Source organism: Salvelinus fontinalis, chromosome 41 (genome assembly GCF_029448725.1).
Source record: "Salvelinus fontinalis isolate EN_2023a chromosome 41, ASM2944872v1, whole genome shotgun sequence".
Taxonomy (NCBI): domain Eukaryota; kingdom Metazoa; phylum Chordata; class Actinopteri; order Salmoniformes; family Salmonidae; genus Salvelinus; species Salvelinus fontinalis.
The window spans coordinates 21,967,125-21,987,410 of NC_074705.1; the positions used below are offsets into that span (position 1 = coordinate 21,967,125).

Consider the following 20,286-nt stretch of genomic DNA (forward strand, 5'->3'; position numbering starts at 1 on the left):
CAGACATTCATTTACTCAAATTTTTTTCCTTTTGTTCGATAAAGTCTCTTTATATCCAAAAACCTCAGTTTTGTTCACGCGTTTTCTTCTGTAATCCGCAGTCAAAACAGGCAGACAAAAAATCCAAATTTTATCCGTAAAGTTCATAGAAACATGTCAAACGATGTTTATATTCAATCCTCTGGTTGTTTTTAGCCTAAATAATCTATATTATTTCAACCGGACAATAACGTCGTCAATATAAAAGGTAAACAAGAAAGGCACTCTCTCGGTCACGCGCATGAAAAAGCTCTGTGACACTTTAGGGTTCACTCATTCAGACTGCTCTTACTTCCTCATTGTTCAGAATACAAGCCTGAAACAATTTCTAATGGTTCCAAACTTCCTCCATTTAAGAATGAAGGAGGCCACTGTGTTCTTGTTATACTCACAGATACTATTTTAACAGTTTTGTTGACATCTAGTGGAAGGCATAGAACTGCAATTTGAGTCCTAAGTCAATGGATACTGTAATGGCATTGAATAGAAAACTATTAAACCAACAACAAAAAAAATACTTCCAGAATGGATTTTTCTCAGGTTTTCGCTTGCCAAATCAGTTCTGTTATACTCACAGATACTATTTTAACAGTTTTGGAAACTTTAGAGTGTTTTCTATCCAAATCTACCAGTTAAATGCATATCATATCTTCTGGGCCCGAGAAGCAGGCTGTTTAATTTGGGCATGCTTTTCATCCAAAATTCCGAATGCTGCCCCCTACCCTAGAGAAGTTAATGGTTCCAAACTTCCTCCATTTAAGATTGAAGGAGGCCACTGTGTTCTTGGGGACCTTCAATGTTGTAGACATTTTTTTGGTACTCTTCCCCAGATCTGTGCCTCGACACAATCCCGTCTCGGTGCTCTACGGACAATTCCTTCGACCTCATGGCTTGGTTTTTGCTCTGACATGCACGGTCAACTGTGGGAACTTATATAGACAGGAGTGAGCCTTTCCAAATAATGTAACCAGTTGAATGTATCTACAGGTGGACTCCAAGTTGTAGAAGCATCAAGGATGATGAATGAAAAGAGGATGCACCTGAAATCAATTTCGAGTCTCATAGCAAAGGGTCTGAATACTTATGTAAAAAGGTATGTTTTTTTATATTTTTAATACATTTGCAAATAAATAAATAAAAACCTGTTTTTACGTTCTTATATTGTGTTATTGTGTGTAGATTGATGAGGGGAAAAAACGATTTAATACATTTTAGAATAAGGCTGTAACGTAACAAAATGTGAAAAAAGTCAAGGGGTCTGAATACTTTCACACCCACACGCCAGCAAATCCAGGTTCCATGATTCACAAAACAACAAAATTCAGTTCAATAGTATGAAGTGTATTAAAAACGGATCTCAGGATGCATCTAAACATTTTCTGGATATCTTATTTTGGTGAGCAACAAGAGCAGTGCTACCAACTTTCTGCACATTAGAAAAGTAGAGCTGCAATTACTTGACATGGAAAACATTCACTTCTGCCTGGTTTTCACATTGCATTCATTTCAGCACCTGCTCCATTTGTTTCCATTTTCAGTACAGTAAAAGGCTGTCATTCAGGATAGTGAGAGTGTTCCTTACCCCTTTCTCCTCGTCACCCAGCTCTCCCTGTGGCGCAGGCCCATCAGGAACCTCCTGGCACACGGGCAAGTGTTTCTTCAGCGTGGGCTCCTTGTTGAGTGTTGTGTAGCCAATGTGCTCATAGATTGGGTTGATGGTCATCTTAGCGATGTACTCTGCTGCCTTGGTCTCGATGTAGAGCGTGATCAGCCCATCTGTCACAAGGTCGTGGATGGACTCGAAGCGCTTCTCCCCAACAAAGTGTTTCCCATCACGGTAGAGGCGGAAGTTCCTGGTTTGATTTCCAAAGCTGGGTTCAGGATATAGGGGGGAAAGAGGAAAAGGGAAGGGGGGAGTGAAATCAGTGAGAATCAGTTTCTATGGGTAGGAGAGTGTTTTTACATCGTCTCAAGTGGGGAGCATAAGGAGGAGGCCATACAGATGGGGGGGGGGGGGGGGACGAAAATCCTAGGATGAAGAGCCGACCTTAAAAGCATAAAAAACCCTTTGCCTGCCTCTCCTTCCTCGTACCCTAGATCAGTGGAAAACCAAATTAAATAATTTTCGCAAAAGCGCTAAAAAAGGTTTTTATATCCAGTAATGACTGCTAGATCAAATAATTTATTCCCTGCACATAGTGGTTATAAATAATGGAGACCTTTATTAGAGCTGATCAATACATTAACTTCTCTAAGGTAGGGGGGCAGCATTCGGAATTTTGGATGAAAAGCATGCCCAAATTAAACTGCCAGCTACTCATCCCCAGAAGATAAGATATGCATAGTATTAGTATATTTGGATAGAAAACACTCTGAAGTTTCTAAAACAGTTTGAATCATGTCTGTGAGTATAACAGAACCTATTTAGCAGGCGAAACCCCGAGGACAAACCATTCAGATTTTTTTTTTTTTTTTGAGGTCACCCTCTTTTCAATGAGTTTTCATTGGGAAACCAGATTTCTAAAGGGACCTGCTTGCAGTTCCTACCGCTTCCACTGGATGTCAACAGTCTTTAGAAATTGGTTGAGGTAATTCCTTTGTGTAATGAAGAAGTATGGCCATCTTGAAGGAGAGTCACTCGAAGTGTCCTGTTTGTTAGAGGCGCGAGACCAGAAAGCTAGCTATAGTTGGTTTTAATCCTGTATGGAACACAGATCATCCCGTCTTCAATTTTATCGATTATTAACGTTAAAAAATACCTAAAGTTGTATTACAAAAGTAGGTTGAAATTTTTTGGCAAAGTTTACAGGGATCCTTTGAAATATTTTGTAGTCACGTTTGAGCAAGTTGGAACCGGTGTTTTTCTGGATCAAACGCGCCAAAAAAATGGACATTTTGGATATACAGTGGGGAGAACAAGTATTTGATACACTGCCGATTTTGCAGGTTTTCCTACTTACAAAGCATGTAGAGGTCTGTAATTTTTATCATAGGTACACTTCAACTGTGAGAGACAGAATCCAGAAAATCACATTGTATGATTTTTAAGTAATTAATTTGCATTTTATTGCATGCCATAAGTATTTGATCACCTACCAACCAGTAAGAATTCCGGCTCTCACAGACCTGTTCGTTTTTCTTTAAGAAGCCCTCCAGTTCTCCACTCATTACCTGTATTAACTGCACCGGTTTGAACTCGTTACCTGTATAAAAGACACCAGTCCACACACTCAATCAAACAGACTCCAACCTCTCCACAATGGCCAAGACCAGAGAGCTGTTTAAGGACATCAGGGATAAAATTGTAGACCTGCACAAACTAACTAGCTAAGAATCCTTACTCCAATACCAACCAGACGCAAAGTTCATTACCTAACCCTTCCAAATTCAGATCCAAGGATGCCCATTGTTGGACACCATTTTCCAGCCATCCTTACAAAAGGTGATTATATTTATGGAAAGCAATTATAGCAAAGAATCAGCAAAGGTGAGACACTTAAGCAGAGAGAAAAGAAAGCCTTCTGGTTTTTCTATCAGATATACAGGAGGAAGCAATGCGGTTTATTTGCATTTCAAAACCTCATTGCTTGTTTGGAAAACAATGCATTTTCACATGAGAATTTCAAACGCTGCCCTAGTTTGTAAAAACACAAAATCAGAGACGAAAACATTCATCACCTCTGCTGATCTGCTTTAGCGAGACCAAATGAGATATGGGACAGAAAGGGTTTTTGAGGGAAGCCTCAGACTGGGAGATTATGAAAAAAATAAACACTTGGCAGCCCTCTCACTGGCTTCAAGGACAGAGCCCAGACCTGGGAATACACTGTGCATTAGATTTACCACGCTAACGACATCTGCGACAGAGGAAGGTATACTCCTCTGTCGCAGAGGCAAACACATAGGCGAAGCAATGCACAGAGTGGCAGATTGACACTTGAAGCACAACATGGCTGACCTCAATAAATACAAGAAATCAACATTTTCATCACAGCAGCTTCAAGGAAAATGATCTGGATAAATAATTAAATTTAAAATCAGGCCCCAGTGCATAAGCAATACAGCACTTGACAGCTGAGAGAAGCTGATCAATGCTACTCATACAACCTATGTTCCCCCAATGGAATTACATTTGAACTTTCAAGATAAAGAAGAACACACACACTTTTTAGAACATTCTGTACTAGAAAACTCCCCTACATCATTCAATGTTTATTTTCCTGGTGATTCATATCATCAGTGTAGGACAGAAACGGACTCTTCCTTCCTAATGACCAAAGTAAGAATATGACGTTAATGTGTGTGAGCTCTTTAAAACCTCTTTAGGCTAGGGGGCAGTATTTTGATGTTTGGATGAAAAACGTGCCCAAAGTAAACTGCCTATTTCTCAGGCCCAGAAGCTAGAATATGCATATAATTATAGAAAACACTCTAAAGAGTAGTTTCAGAAAAAATATAGAAAACACTCTAAAGTTTCCAAAACTGTCAAAATATTGTCTGTGAGTATAACAGAACTGATATGGCAGGCAGAAACCTGAGGAAAATCCATCCAGGAAGTGCTGTTTTTCTGAAACTACTCTTGCAAGCCTATCCTCCATTTAAAGGGATATCAACCAGATTCCTTTCCCTATGGCTACCACAAGGTGTGAACAGTCTTTAGACAGTTTCAGGCCTTTATTCTGAAAAATTTGCAAGAATGATCACATCGCGTCAGTGGATAGCCAGATGTCCTCAGATTTATGCATGCGCTGGGAGCGAGACCTTTTCTTTCTCTCTTCTATTGAAAAGGCTATTGTCCGGTTGAAATATTATCGATTATTTATTGTAAAAACAACCTGAGGATTGATTATAAAAAACATTTCTACAAACTTTACGGATACTATTTGGAATTTTCGTCTGCCCGTCGTGACCTGCTTGAGCCTGTGGATTACTGAACAAAACGCGCCAACCAAATGGAGGTTTTTGGATATAAAGAGAATCTTTATCGAACAAAACAAACATTTATTGTGTAACTGGGAGTCTCGTGAGTGCAATCATAAGAAGTGATTAATTTTATTGCTTTTCTGACTTTCGTGACCAATCTACTTTGCTGCTAGCTGTTTAAGGTTTTGTCTGCTGAGAGCTGTCCTCACATAATCGCATGGTTTGTTTTCACCCTAAAGCCTTTTTGAAATCTGACACGCCGGCTGGATAAACAACAAGTTAAGCTGTGTTTTGGTGTATTGCACTTGTGATTTCATGAAAATTTAATATTTTTAGTAATTTAATTTTAATGTGGCGCTCTGCAATTCACCGGATGTAGACGAAAATAATCCCACTAAAGGGATCTGAGCGGCAAGAGGTTTTAAAGCCATCTATGGAGTTTGATGTAGTTTTAGTTTGCTGTTAATGTGTTGTAACAGAGACACATACAAAGCTCTCCCTCGCCCTCCATTTGGAAAATCTGACCATCATTCTTTCCTCCTGATTCCTGCTTACAAGCAAAAACTAAAGCAGGAAGTACCAGTGACTCGCTCAATACGCTACAGAACTATTTTGCTAGCACAGACCGGAATATGTTTCGGGATTCATCCAATGGCATTGGGGAGTATATCACCTCAATCACCGGCTTCATCAATAAGTGCATCGACGACATCATCCATAGGTAAATATCCCAACCAGAAGCCATGGATTACAGGCAACAGCTGCACGCCGCTTCAAGGAGTGGGACACTAATCTGGACGCTTATAAGAAATCCCGCTACGCCCTTAGACGAACCATCAAACAGGCAAAGTGTCAATACAGGATTAAGATTGAATTCTACTAGACTGGTTCCGATGCTCGTCAGATGTGGCAGGGCTTGAAAACTATTACAGACTACAAAGGGAAACCCAGCCGTGAGCTGCCCAGTGACGCGAGCCTACCAGACTAGCTAAATGCCTTTTATGCTCGCTTCAAGGCAAGCAACACTGAAGAATGCATAAGAGCACCAGCTGTTCCAGGCGACTGTCTGGGTAGACAATGTGAGCAAGACCTTTAAACAGGTCAACATTCAAAGCTACAGGGCCAGACAGATTACCAGGACATGTACTCAAAGCATGCACAGAGCAACTGACAAATGTCTTCACTGACATTTTCAACCTCTGCCTGACAATACCTGTAATACCTACATGTTTCAAGCAGACCACCATAGTACCTGTGCCCAAGGAAGCGAAGGTAACCTGCCTAAGTGATTACCGCCCCGTAGCACTCATGTCGTTAGCCATGAAGTGCTTTGAAAGGCTGATCATGGCTCACATCAACAGCATCATCCCGGTGTCATGACTGTCCTGTGAGGATCACAAATGGTTCAGCTCAGCTTGGCAAGGGCTGACAACCAACTGCCGGATTGACAGCTAACACCCGGTCATAAACTTAAGCAGGAGAACTCTCTCACGTGCTCTTTAGTATCAACCAAAGAAATGTCTTTGTTCACAGAAACTTTTGCCTGCCCAAAACTCTAACATCCAAAAAATGATAATGAAACAATATTTATAACACAACAATGTGTGAAGTGGTCAATGGGGAGATGTAGAAAATGAATGTCATATCCACATCACCAATGAACTATCATGGTCCAAACACACCAAGACAGTTGTGAAGAGAACATGACAACACCTTTTCCCCATCAGGAGAAATATTTGGCATGGGTCCCCAGATCATCAAAAAGCTCTACAGCTGCACCATCGAGAGCATCCTGACCGGTTGCATCACCGCCTAGTATGGCAACCGCTTGGCATCTGACGCTACATAGGGTGCTACAGAGGGTAGTGCGTACAGCCCAGTACATCACAGGTGCCAAGCTTCCTGCCATCCAGGATCTATATACTAGGCGGTATAAGAGGAAAGGCCAAAAAATTGGCAAAGACTCCAGCCACCCAAGTCATTGACTGTTTTCTCTGCTACCACACGGCAAGCAGTACCAGAGCGCCAAATCTAGGACCAAAAGGTTCCTGAACAATTTCTACCCCCAACCCATAAGAGTGCTGAACAATTAATCAAATGGCCACCCGGACTATTTACATTGATGCCCACCCCCTCCCCAGAAATTCCTATGACACTGCTGCTACTCGCTATGTATTATCTACGCATAGTCACTTTACCCCTACCTACATGTACAAATTACCTCGACTAACCTGTTCCCCCACACATTGACTCGGTACCGGTACCCCCTGTATATAGCCTCGCTATTGTTATTTTATTGTGTTACTTTTTATTATTTTTTACTTTATTTGGAAAAAAAATTGTTAACTCTTTCTTGAACTGCATTGTTGGTTAAGGACTTGAAAGTAAGCATTTCACCTGTTGTGCTTGGCACGTGACAAATAAAGTTTGATTTGATATGTAGGCAGTGTGTGTGAGTCAGTACGAGTGTGTGTGTGTACGTGTGCAAGACTCGGCAAACCTTGGAGTCACACATGAGCCCAGTAACAGTCTGAGCAGTCTTTGACATTTTTGAATGCAATATTCAAGAATACACTACATGACCAACAGTGTGGACATACTCGTCGAACATCTAATTCCAAAAATAATTTTAATATGGAGTTGGTCCCCCCTTTACTGCTATAACAGCTTCCACTCTTCTGGGAAGGCATTCTACTAGATGTTGGAACATTGCTGCGGGGATTTGCTTCCATTCAGCCACAAGAGCATTAGTGAGGTCGGGCACTGATTTAGGGCGATTAGGCCTGGCTCGCAGTCGGTGTTCCAATTCCGACCCAAAGGTGTTTGATAGGGTTGAGGTCAAGGCTCTGTGCAGGCCATTCAAGGTCTTCCACACAGATCACAACAAACATTTTCTGTGTGGTCCTCCCTTCGTGCACGAGGGCATTGTCATGATGAAACTGGAAAGGGCCTTCACCAAACTGTTGCCACAAAGCTGGAAGCACAGAATCGTCTACAATGTCATTGTATGCCATAGCGTTAGGATTTCCCTTCACTGGAACTAAGGGGCCTAAAACAAACCATGAAAAACAGCCACAGACCATTATTCCTCCTCCACCAAACTTTACAGTTGGCACTATGCATTCGGGCAGGTAGCGTTCTCCTGGCATCCGCCACACTCAGATTCTTCTGTCGGACTGCCAGATGGTGAAGCTTGATTCATCACTCCAGAGCCCGTTTCCACTGCTCCAGAGTCCAATGGCGGTAAGCTTTACAGCACTCCAGCCGACGCTTGGCATTGTGCATGGTGATATTAAGCTTGTGTGCGGCTGCTTGGCCACGGAAACCCATTTCATGAAGCTCCCGACGAACAGTTCTTGTGCTGGAGTTGCATCCAGAGTCAGTTTGGAACTCAGTTGTGAGCTTTGCAACCGAGGACAGACGGTTTCACGTTCTGTGAGCGTGTGTGGCCTACCTTTTCCCGGCTGAGCCGTTGTTGCTCCTAGACGTTTCCACTCACAATAACAACACTTACAGTTTACCGGGGCAGCTCTAGCAAGGCAGAAATGTCATGAACTGACTCGTTGGAAAGGTGGCATCCTATGACGGTGCCATGTAAAAGTCACTAAGCTCTTCAGTAAGGCCATTCTACTGCCAATGTTAGGCTAAGGAGATTGCATGGCTGTGTGTTCAATTTTATACACCTGCCAGCAATGGGTGAGGCTGAAATATACCCTAAAGTATGTGGACACCCCTTCAAATTAGTGGATTCGGCTATTTCAGCCTCACCCGTTGCTCAGTGACTTACGCTTATATATATATATATATATATCTAAAGGGTTATTAACATTCTAAATGAAATAGATAAATTATCCATGGTATGCTCATCTTAAAGCAATTCCATATGTTAGCTTAGTAGAACCCCCCCACCAAATGGCTTAGACGTTGAGGTCACCAGCTGAAAGGTGTTTCTTCCTCAGACACATTGGTGCGGCTGGCTTCCGGGTTAAGCGAGCAGTGTGTGAAGAAGCAGTGCGGCTTGGCAGGATCGTGTTTCGGAGGACGCATGGCTCTCGACCTTCAACTCTCCCGAGTCCATAGAGGAGTTGAAGTGATGGAACAAGACTGTAACTACCAGTTGAATATCACGAAATTGGGGAGGAAAAAGGGGTGAAACTAAAAAAAAAATCTAAACTAATCAAAAGAAGTCATGCATCACACCGTTTGGAAAATCTATCTGTAGAAAAAGTGTGCGTGTGCCTAACCGTAGGGCCAGTGTGTAGGTCCCAGGCTGCCTCTGGCTCTCTCTGATGAGGTAACTCCCCTCTGCCACACTCAGCAGCTGGTCAGCCTCCTCTCTGGAGATCATCCCGTGGTACCTGGGGAGAAGACAGAACATTGGAAATACAGATACAGACTGGATAAAAAAAAACTACAGCAATGCCTAGTTTTGTATATAAATTCTAAATTAAAATAATCCAACTTACTCTCTCCCATAGTATTTGGGCCGGTTATCCACCTGAAAGCAAATAGAATATTCCATTGATAAGTAAATCAGGGAAAATAGAGTTCTAGTTTTCGGATTGTGAAGGTTGGAAGGTTAACCAGAGGAGAACTAAGTCACCGCAATAGTACTTTACTTGCATCAGCTATAAAACACTGGGATGCATTCCATAGGAAACAACTCATCATGGAGGACAAAATAAAAAATTATCCACCGTATGCTACGCGACTTGACTACTGTGAAGACATATAGCAAACTTAAATAGGATCTAATGCCCACCATCTAGGTGTTTCAGAGGAAGGTCACTGGATAAGCACCATGGTCAGAGACAATGCTAGCAGGCACAGGTGTCCATCAAGGGGCAGGCCAAGCCGGAATGTAATACAAATGGTATCCCTTATCCCACTCTTGCAAGCCTTTTCTTTAATATATTCAACTGGCTATGAAGTGAAATGAATATCTGTGCGGGGTCTCAACATTTCTATGGGAATGTGACAATATACATTTGCAAACACTAACAGTGTGGTTAACGTCACAGAGAATCCAGTGGTTGTCCAGGCCTACACTACCGGAAATATCTACTGGAAATTCACATACCAAAATGTGTTGAAAATCTATTACTGTTGTGTTGCAATTAGGGCTGGGAGGTATTCCTATTTTCAGAACATTTCTGTACAATACCAGGATATACGGTTTTACCGAACGTGCACACAAGGGGCGACATATATACACTGCTCAAAAAAATAAAGGGAACACTAAAATAACACATCCTAGATCTGAATGAATGAAATATTCTTATTAAATACTTTGTTCTTTACATAGTTGAATGTGCTGACAACAAAATCACACAAAAATTATCAATGGAAATCAAATTTATCAACCCATGGAGGTCTGGATTTGGAGTCACACTCAAAATTAAAGTGGAAAACCACACTACAGGCTGATCCAACTTTGATGTAATGTCCTTAAAACAAGTCAAAATGAAGCTCAGTAGTGTGTGTGGCCTCCACGTGCCTGTATGACCTCCCTACAACGCCTGGGCATGCTCCTGATGAGGTGGCGGATGGTCTCCTGAGGGATCTCCTCCCAGACCTGGACTAAAGCATCCGCCAACTCCTGGACAGTCTGTGGTGCAACGTGGCGTTGGTGGATGGAGCGAGACATGATGTCCCAGATGTGCTCAATTGGATTCAGGTCTGGGGAACGGGCGGGCCAGTCCATAGCATCAATGCCTTCCTCTTGCAGGAACTGCTGACACACTTCAGCCACATGAGGTCTAGCATTGTCTTGCATTAGGAGGAACCCAGGGCCAACCGCACCAGCATATGGTCTCACAAGGGGTCTGAGTATCTCATCTCGGTACCTAATGGCAGTCAGGCTACCTCTGGCGAGCACATGGAGGGCTGTGCGGCCCCCCAAAGAAATGCCACCCCACACCATGACTGACCCACCGCCAAACCAGTCATGCTGGAGGATGTTGCAGGCAGCAGAACGTTCTCCACGGCGTCTCCAGACTCTGTCACGTCTGTCACATGTGCTCATGTGCTCAGTGTGAACCTGCTTTCATCTGTGAAGAGCACAGGGCGCCAGTGGCGAATTTGCCAATCTTGGTGTTCTCTGGCAAATGCCAAACGTCCTGCACGGTGTTGGGCTGTAAGCACAACCCCCACCTGTGGACGTCGGGCCCTCATACCACCCTCATGGAGTCAGTGTCTGACCATTTGAGCAGACACATGCACATTTGTGGCCTGCGGAGGTCATTTTGCAGGGCTCTGGCACTGCTCCTCCTTGCACAAAGGCGGAGGTAGCGGTCCTGCTGCTGGGTTGTTGCCCTCCTACGGCCTCCTCCACGTCTCCTGATGTACTGGCCTGTCTCCTGGTAGCGCCTCCATGCTCTGGACACTACGCTGACAGACACAGCAAACCTTCTTGCCACAGCTCGCATTGATGTGCCATCCTGGATGAGCTGCACTACCTGAGCCACTTGTGTGGGTTGTAGACTCCGTCTCATGCTACCACTAGAGTGAAAGCACCGCCAGCATTCAAAAATGACCAAAACATCAGCCAGGAAGCATAGGAACTGAGAAGTGGTCTGTGGTCACCACCTGCAGAACCACTCCTTTATTGGGGGTGTCTTGCTAATTGCCTATAATTTCCACCTGTTGTCTATTCCATTTGCACAACAGCATGTGAAATTTATTGTCAATCAGTGTTGCTTCCAAAGTGGACAGTTTGATTTCACAGAAGTGTGATTGACTTGGAGTTACATTGTGTTGTTTAAGTGTTCCCTTTATTTTTTTGAGCAGTGTGTATATATATATATATATATATATATATATATATATATATATATATATATATATATATATATATAACATACATACATATACACACACACAGTTGAAGTCGGACGTTTACATACACTTAGGTTGGAGTCATTAAAACTCGTTTTTCAACCACTCCACAAATTTCTTGAAAGCAAACTATAGTTTTGGCAAGTCGGCTAGAACATCTACTTTGTGCATGACACAAGTAATTTGTCCAACAATTGTTTACGGACAGATTATTTCACTTATCACTGTATCACAATTCCAGTGGGTCAGAAGTTTACATACACTAAGTTGACTGTACCTTTAAACAGCTTGGAAAATTCCAGAAAAGGATGTCATGGCTTTAGAAGCCTTTGATAGGCTAATTGACATCATTTGACATCATTTGAGTCAATTGGAGGTGTACCTGTACATGTATTTCAAGGCCTACCTTCCAACTCAGTGCCTCTTTGCTTGACATCATGGGAAAATTAAAATAAATCAGCCAAGACCTCAGAAAAAAAATTGTAGACCTCCACAAGTCTGGTTCATCCTTGGGAGCAATTTCCAAATGCCTGAAGGTACCACGTTCATCTGTACAAACAATTGTACACAAGTATAAACACCATGGGACCACGCAGCCGTCATACCGCTCAGGAAGGAGACGCGTTCTGTCTCCTAGAGATGAATGTACTTTGGTGAGATAAGTGCAAATCAATCCCAGAACAGCAGCAAAGGACCATGTGAAGATGCTGGAGAAAACAGAAACAAAAGTATCTATATCCACAGTACTATATCGACAAAACCTGAAAGGCCACTCAGCAAGGAAGAAGCCATTGCTCCAAAACTGCCATAAAAAAAGCCAGACTACGGTTTGCAACTGCACATGGGGACAAAGATGGTCCCCCATGAGAAATGTCCTCTGAACTGATTAAACAAAAATAGAACTGTTTGGCCATAATGACCATCGTTATGTTTGGAGGAAAAAGGATGAGGCTTGGAAGACGAAGAACACCATCCCAACCGTGAAGCACGGGGGTGGCAGCATCATGTTGTGGGGGTGCTTTGCTGCAGGAGGGACTGGTGCATTTCACAAAATAAATGGCATCATGAGGACAGAAAATTATGTGGATATATTGAAGTATTGATCTCAAGACATCAGTCAGGAAGTTAAAGCTTGGGTGCAAATGGATCTTCCAAATGGACAATGACCCCAAGTATACTTCCAAAGTTGTGGCAAAATGGCTTAAGGACAACAAAGTCAAGGTATTGGAGTGGCCATCACAAAGCCCTGACGTCAATACTATAGAAAATGTATGGGCAGAACTGAAAAAGTGTGTGAGAGCAAGGAGGCCTACAAACCTGACTCAGTTAATCCAGCTCTGTCAGGAGGAATGGGCCAAAATTCACCCAACTTATTGTGGGAAGCTTGTGGAAGGCTACCCGAAACGTTTGAAAAAATTATATAATTTAAAGGCAATGCTACCAAATACTAATTGAGTGTATGTAAACTTCTGACCCATTGGGAATGTGCTGAAAGAAATAAAAGCTGAAATAAATAATTATCTCTATTATTCTGACATTTCACATTCTTAAAATAAAGTGGTGATCCTAACTGACATAAGACAGGGAATTTTTACTAGGATTACATTTCAGGAATTGTGGAAAAACTATGTTTAAATGTATTTGGCTATGGTGCATGTAAACTTCCGACTTCAACTGTATATAAAATATATTTATTTGTTTAACACTTTTTTGGTTACTACATGATTCCATGTGTGTTATTTCATAGTTTTGATGTCTTCACAATTATTCTACAATGTAGAAAGTAGTACAAATAAAGAAAAAAGGTGTTCTAAAACTGTTGACCAGTAGTGTATGGTCTCAATTAAATAGCCTGAAGGTACGGGTGGAAAAGCATGGGCCAATTCTCTTTAATTTCCTAACCTCTTGTGGACTGAATAATAAAAGTTCTAAATGTGTGTTGTTGGATTCGGGGTAAACTTTGAACATTGATATACTAGAGACATAATAGATCAGAAGCATAGTATATTAAGGAGTGTAAGAGACTGGTTTCACATCAGAAGTTAATGGTTTTCTGTAGAAAGACAGATGGCTTTGGAATGTGTTGGGTGGACAGGAGGAAGTCACAGGATTGCTATAGGGGAAGCGAATGTACATCTGTGGATTAAGGGAAGGAGGGGTTGAGGTCAGGAGGTCAGGTCAGATCCCCTGAAGGGAGAAATAATGGTTTATTATCTTATTACCCTCTTCCTGTCGAACCATAAGATGTAAGGATTGGAGAGGAGGAGTGTAAAGTGAGGTATATATACACTTGTGATGGAAGGAACATGTCTTTGTCTGAATCCAGCTGTATCGACCCTTTGGGAAGAATTAAACTTGGTTAAACTTCTCTAGTGTTCGTGAGTTATTTACTCTGAAAAATTAGAACCAAACAGTGTGAAGTGGTTTTTAAAATGGGCTTTCTCCATTTTTATACTGAACCAAACTGGGACAAAACTGACAGTGAAGTAAGATCATTTGTAGAACTTTTCATTTACTATTTAGCACCTAAAGCTGCAATGTGTCACTTTTTGGGTGACCCGAACAAATTCACATAGAAATTTGAGTTATAGATCTCTTATTCTCATTGAAAGCAAGTCAAATTTTTTATTTGATTTAAAACTTTTTCAACTAGGCAAGTCAGTTGAGAACAAATTCTTATTTACAATGACGGCCTACCAAAAAGCAAAAGGCATCCTGCAGGGACGGGGCCTGGGATTTAAAATAAAAATATAGGACAAAACACATCACGACAAGAGAAACAACACAACACTACATAAAGAGAGACCTAAGACAACAACATAGCATCGCAGCAACACATGACAACACAGCATGGTAGCAACACAACATGGCAGCAGCACAAAACAGGGTACAAACATTGGGCACAGACAACAGCAAAGGGCAAGAAGGTAGAGACAACAATACATCACGCAAAGCAACCACAACTGTCAGTAAGAGTGCCCATGATTGAGTCATTGAATGAAGAGATTGAGATAAAACTGTTCCAGTGTGAGTGTATGTTGCAGCTCTAAGAAGCAGTAGATCTGTTTAATGTGCGCTATTTTTATGCTTCACGTTCTTAAGTTATGTTTTTGTGTCTTTTACTTTGTTTTGTAAACCATCTTTAAACACAATATTTTTGGTTATGGAAAATATACTGTATTTTACAGCAGTTTAGATGGTCCAATGATTGTGTAGACAATGACCGCTTGTTTTGTCAAACAAATTGAAAATAGGCGAACTATTAGAATTTTAGCAACCACAAAATGATGAAGCGATTTCTGCATATTGCACCTTTAAAATATCATTATAGACGGTATTGGAAAAATCTACACTGGTATGAGAACCCATACAGAGATAACTTAAAATACATCCAGCACCAATCTCCTCCTAGAACATTTGAGCATCTTCCGCAATTACATAAGATTTTAGTTCTGGGATTATGAAACTTCCTAAATATGAGCTAAAACTGTAAGTCGCTTTGGATAAGAGTCTGCTAAATGACTAAAATACAGTTTATTAGGTACACCACCCCGTTCACGAAAATGGATTGCTTCTACAGACAGTGAGTCACGTGGCCGTGGCTTGCTTTATAAAGCAGGCAGACAGGCATCCAGTTACTGTTCGATTGAACATTAGAATGGGCAAAACTAGTGACCTAAACAAGTTTGAGTGTGGTATGACCGTCAGTGCCAGGCACGGTGGATCCAGTATCTCAGAAACTGCCGCCCTTCTAGGGCCTCCATACTCAACTGGCGGACTGCGGACCGGGTCTGGACCCAGAACGGGGTCAATACGGACCGGGCTTCGACCCCTGGTATTATATAAAACACACAAGACATGGAAGAATGCATAGAATTGCAGGAAATTAGCTTTAAAAACAGCAAAATAAGATCTGCCCCATGCAAAAATGTGTGGAATTTTCTTTAAAATTGCAACATTTTATATCCATCAACAAGAGGGGTAAGAGGGGTGTGAACAGTTGGGGTCGCATGGCTTGTAAGGAGGGGGTTTGTTACTACGCCGTTTGATTACATTATCCCTCCGGACCTTTGCAACCTACAGTAGGACATTTTTGTGACCGGACCTTTTCCAATAGTACTCAAGTAAGCCTGATCTAGGGTTTACCGGAAATGATGCGACAAACAAAAAACATCTAGTCAGCGGCAGTCCTGTGGGCGAAAACAGCTTGTTGATGAGAGAATGTTAACAAATCACGCAAGCTAACAGGCGGGCCACAAACAAATAATGGTGGTGTGGAGAATGGACGGGCTGTTGCAGCAGATGAATACACAAGGTAGTCATCTATCAGCTAAAAACAAGAAGCGGCTCCAGTGGGCACGTGATCACCAACACTGGACAAATGAGGAGTGAAAAAACATTGCCTTGAACATGACAGCAAGTTCAGTTTACTTGAGTGGCCTGCACAGTCCCCAGACCTCAACCAACAGAGCATCTTTGGGATGAGATGGAACGGGCTGTTCCCAGCAAGAATGTACTGGCGTCCAATCTGCAACAACTGCCTGATGCCATCGCATCAGCATTGACCAACATCCCTGTGATGTTACCGACACCTAGTACAAGGTGGGCGTACCTAATAAACTGGCCGGTGACTGTAGTTTACTACATTGACTGGAAATAAATAACACATCTGTCTCGGTCTGAAAATCGTCCCACTCCTAAAAATTATGCAAAACATAGCTCAAGTCAAGTACCCAATCTATTCTATTTCGCTCCAACTCTGGATCTCGTTCAAATTACCTCTGGCCTATTGGCTGATATGTAACCCAATAACAGCTTACCGATTGCCTATTTTTATTTTATTTTAGGCTATGTGAGAATATCTGATAATTTAAGCAATTTTTGGGGCCGTTTTTTTGCATTTTGATATTGCCTAGAGTGGCAAATTGCTGGGACCAGGGCTCCCAAGTTAGTTGTGTCACATAAGCCTAAAATAACATTTTGGGACTTCTGTTGGGTGGAACCAGTTCTTGCAGGAGCAGGCGGGAGTCAGACAAAAAAACAGGAGGAAGTGGTGGGTGCGGTATAAAAAGCTGCGGGAGCACGAAGAAATTAGCCATGTCCAGACATAATGTCACAGTTCATCAAGTGATGCAGTAAATAGTTTTCAGTTCATATAAAATTGTTATATCGGACGCATTTTGTTTAATAATTTCTTATTGAGAATCTATTATGAATACCTGCAGACATTCTTTTAAGTGGCCAATTTGTCTCTTTTCTGTGTCTGTTTGCTTACCTCAGAGGTGCAGGTCAGTCGCCGTGGGTGTGGTGCCTCCTGCTGGAGCTGATACACTTGTGCAAAAACAGAACAGTCAGTAAAACATGATTACAGTGCTCCCTACAATATTTTCATCATTAGAATACATTTATACTCACAGTAAGATTTCCACACTGGCGGCCTGTATTCATCATGGTCTGAGGAAAGAAGAACATAATTTCAAGTCTTAATTAATAAACCTTAACATTGACACACTACCAAAAATCTTTGTTTCCTGATTGACAGTGCCTCAAGGTGGTCATTCTATCACACTACACTTAAACTGTGTTGATTAAGCCACCCTGACAAATTTGATTTTCTACAGATTCAGGAACAGACAAGATATTTTTGACCTCAAAAAATTATTACACTAGTGGGCCTTCAGCACATCTGAATTGCCTTCAAAGCATAATATTGGGTCACTCATTTTAGGCTAGATGCAAGATACTATGCAACTAGCCTAATCAACAATACCAAACTAATGCTGTGGGAAAATTTGCATTTAATGCAAATTCAGAATAAATCTAACATTGATATTAGCTTTGGCTTATTGTACTTGAGAAGTATGTGCATGAATACATTAAAACATTTATACATTATGGTGCCAAGCCCAACTGTTTTATGAGGGCTTGGAATGTACTTTTCACACATCCGCCATTGTTGGTATGGTCGCTCTGTCTCCACTCATAGCAACATATGCTTCCAAAAAAATTACCACTGTTCTATACTGAACCATACCAATACCGTAGCACATGCAGTTTGGGTCGACACCATTGTGTAGGATACCTTTAAAGAGAGCTACTACTTACTACGGACAAAGATTTAAATTAGGCTACTACAAGGATGTTCTGACCCTCAAATAGCTATTGCACTACATAGGACTGCAGACTGTGCTTTCAACCACAGCCTGAAAGGACTATGGCATGTGTGTTCTGACAGAATACACTGCATGTCTGTCCCAAAGTAGAGCTTCCAGTCTCATCCCCCACAGCCTGGATGTCAGCTCTATCTTAAACTTGAAATGCACTTAATTTCCCGCCCCCTAACTGTTCTGTATGTTTTTTCTCTCCCTCTCCTAGTTCAAAAGTTACAGATATGTCAATGTTATTTTGTTTAATGCAAAAAAAGGCAATAGACTAGTCTACTATTCCACCTCTTGAAAAGGCTTGTGATACCCTTTGATGGTTAAGGGGTTTTAACATGGCTTAAAACGCTAAAATAGATGAACGTTGATAATGACTTAAATAAACTGTTGGTTAGCTAGCGTTAGCTATCCAACATCGTATCTACAAATATGCTGACGCAAAATACGGTGTTTCTATCCGGTGCGAAAGAACTCTACAGGCCTCCCGAAAAGGTTAAAAAAAAAAGGTAGCTAGATGGACAAACACTGACCACATTTCTATAGCAAAACATTTGCATATCTGTCACATACATTACTAGGAAGCTGGCGTTAGAGCTGGTATTGGAACTAGCGAGGTATCAAACTTACAGAAAGGAACAGTTAGCTAGCTAACGTTAGTTAACTTACCAAAGACATTTAGAGCCATTCTTGGTGCGATAACTGATGCGCAATATGACTATTTCCACCACCGTTAGAAAGCTGATAAGGGGAATACAGTGAATAAATATTAGTTTGCGAGAAAACATTCAGCAACTAGGAAAAATGTTGAAAACTGTATCAAAATGTTTATAGTACAATAACAGAGCCAGTCCAGGCTAGATAGCGTTGGCCACTTAAGGTAACGCGTTTGCTCACACTGTGAGTCACCGCTAGTAGCGCCGCCGACTTCATGACAAAAATAAACAAACCTAAGGAATGGGAACAGGCGTAGATGCAAACATGCATTTATCTACAGTGAGGATAAAGCCAAGATGTAATCTATCCGGTTGCATATGCATGCATATAGCTAATATAATTGATCCCAACAAACACCGTATCTATATTCTATAACTTAGTCGCCATCTTGTGATATCACGTGACCATCCGCCTCAATTTTAGGCCGTAGTTTTACCATGGTTACCATGTGAAGCTGCTCCGAAAAGGATGGGGCAGGGTTGGTGCTATTTGGGATCCTTAGGATGTCCCTACCCTAACCGTAACAACTTTACATTTCAATTTGGTTAGTCCCAAGGATCCCGGAAAGCATGGACCGGTGCAGCAGCAATCCAGTTAAATCAACATGTTAGAAGGATGAGAGAATCCATACATCTGATTAGATTAATATACCGTTGAGATGTCCTTGTAATTTCGTTTTCATTTTTTTGGGACATCCTAAATGGAAATCTTGACTGCAAATTCGGCTCTGCTAGTAGGCCTAGTACAGGCAATGTTTGAGCTGACGATTCATAGATCCTGCAGTCCAAAGGCAAGAGCACTACTTGTGCCACCAGTCATACACACGTACACATGGATTGTGTGTTGTAGATATGTGGTAGTAGAGTAGGGGCCTGATGGCCCACACCTAATATGTTGTGAATGTATTGTAATGTTTATTTTTTATAACTGCCTTCATTTTGCTGGACCCCAGGAAGAGTAGCTGCTTCCTTGGCAGCAGCTAATGGGGATGCATAATAAATAGAAATACAAAATACCTATTCTATCATGGAAGGTGTGTGTGCTACCAACTTGATCTTGTAGGGTCATGAGAAGGAGCACAGCCAGATAAAGCCCATGCCCTTTGCCAGGCACCATAATAGTAGTAATTTACTACACATGTAGGCTGTACTTGGCAGCTATAGCCAAATTACATACATAGCACATAAGTAATTAAACAGTTTAAAGTCAGGATGGGAGCAGAAGCAGTGTGTTTTTGGTAGTGTCAATGGGCTGAGCGGTGGAAGGCAGAATTCACAAGAATGAAGGTCACAGCAAGGGGGGGGGGTGTCATTGGTCAGAATCAGACAAGTCCAGAGCCATTTAGCAGCACACCTCACTGTCCACTCACATACAACCAGTTGCATTATTCCCTCCCCCCTCTTAAAGTATCCTCCTTGCATTCGCACCAAGCCAACTATGCTCCAACAAAGGCTATCCCACTACTACAAAGCAATGCAAAGTGTGAGCAATAATGGAGGGTCAATTCAAAAACCCAGGCACTGCACAGGATCCAAACTCCATTTTTTGTATTTAATATAGAAAGTGACATTCAATGGACCCAAACTGTTTCAATTTAGCATGCAGATTAAAT

General features: G+C 41.7%; 1 protein-coding gene across 2 annotated transcripts in view; it reads right to left on the minus strand.

Annotated features, from left to right (window-relative positions):
• LOC129840612 (N-chimaerin-like) overlaps positions 1-19,095 on the minus strand; it is a 40,144-nt gene extending 21,049 nt beyond the window's left edge. Inside the window, exons 1-7 of one of the 2 annotated variants that reach the window (XM_055908613.1) lie at positions 18,908-19,095; positions 18,627-18,698; positions 17,215-17,253; positions 17,075-17,130; positions 9,429-9,460; positions 9,207-9,320; positions 1,622-1,910 (exon numbers count right to left, since the gene is read on the minus strand). In XM_055908613.1, coding sequence (XP_055764588.1) covers positions 1,622-1,910; positions 9,207-9,320; positions 9,429-9,460; positions 17,075-17,130; positions 17,215-17,253; positions 18,627-18,645 — 549 coding nt within the window. In that variant the 5' untranslated portion in view covers positions 18,646-18,698; positions 18,908-19,095. Of the gene's footprint in view, positions 1-1,621; positions 1,911-9,206; positions 9,321-9,428; positions 9,461-17,074; positions 17,131-17,214; positions 17,254-18,626; positions 18,699-18,854 lie in introns of both variants that reach the window. The other variant, XM_055908615.1, reaches the window with a different exon arrangement.
• Between the last annotated feature and the right edge of the window lie 1,191 nt (positions 19,096-20,286).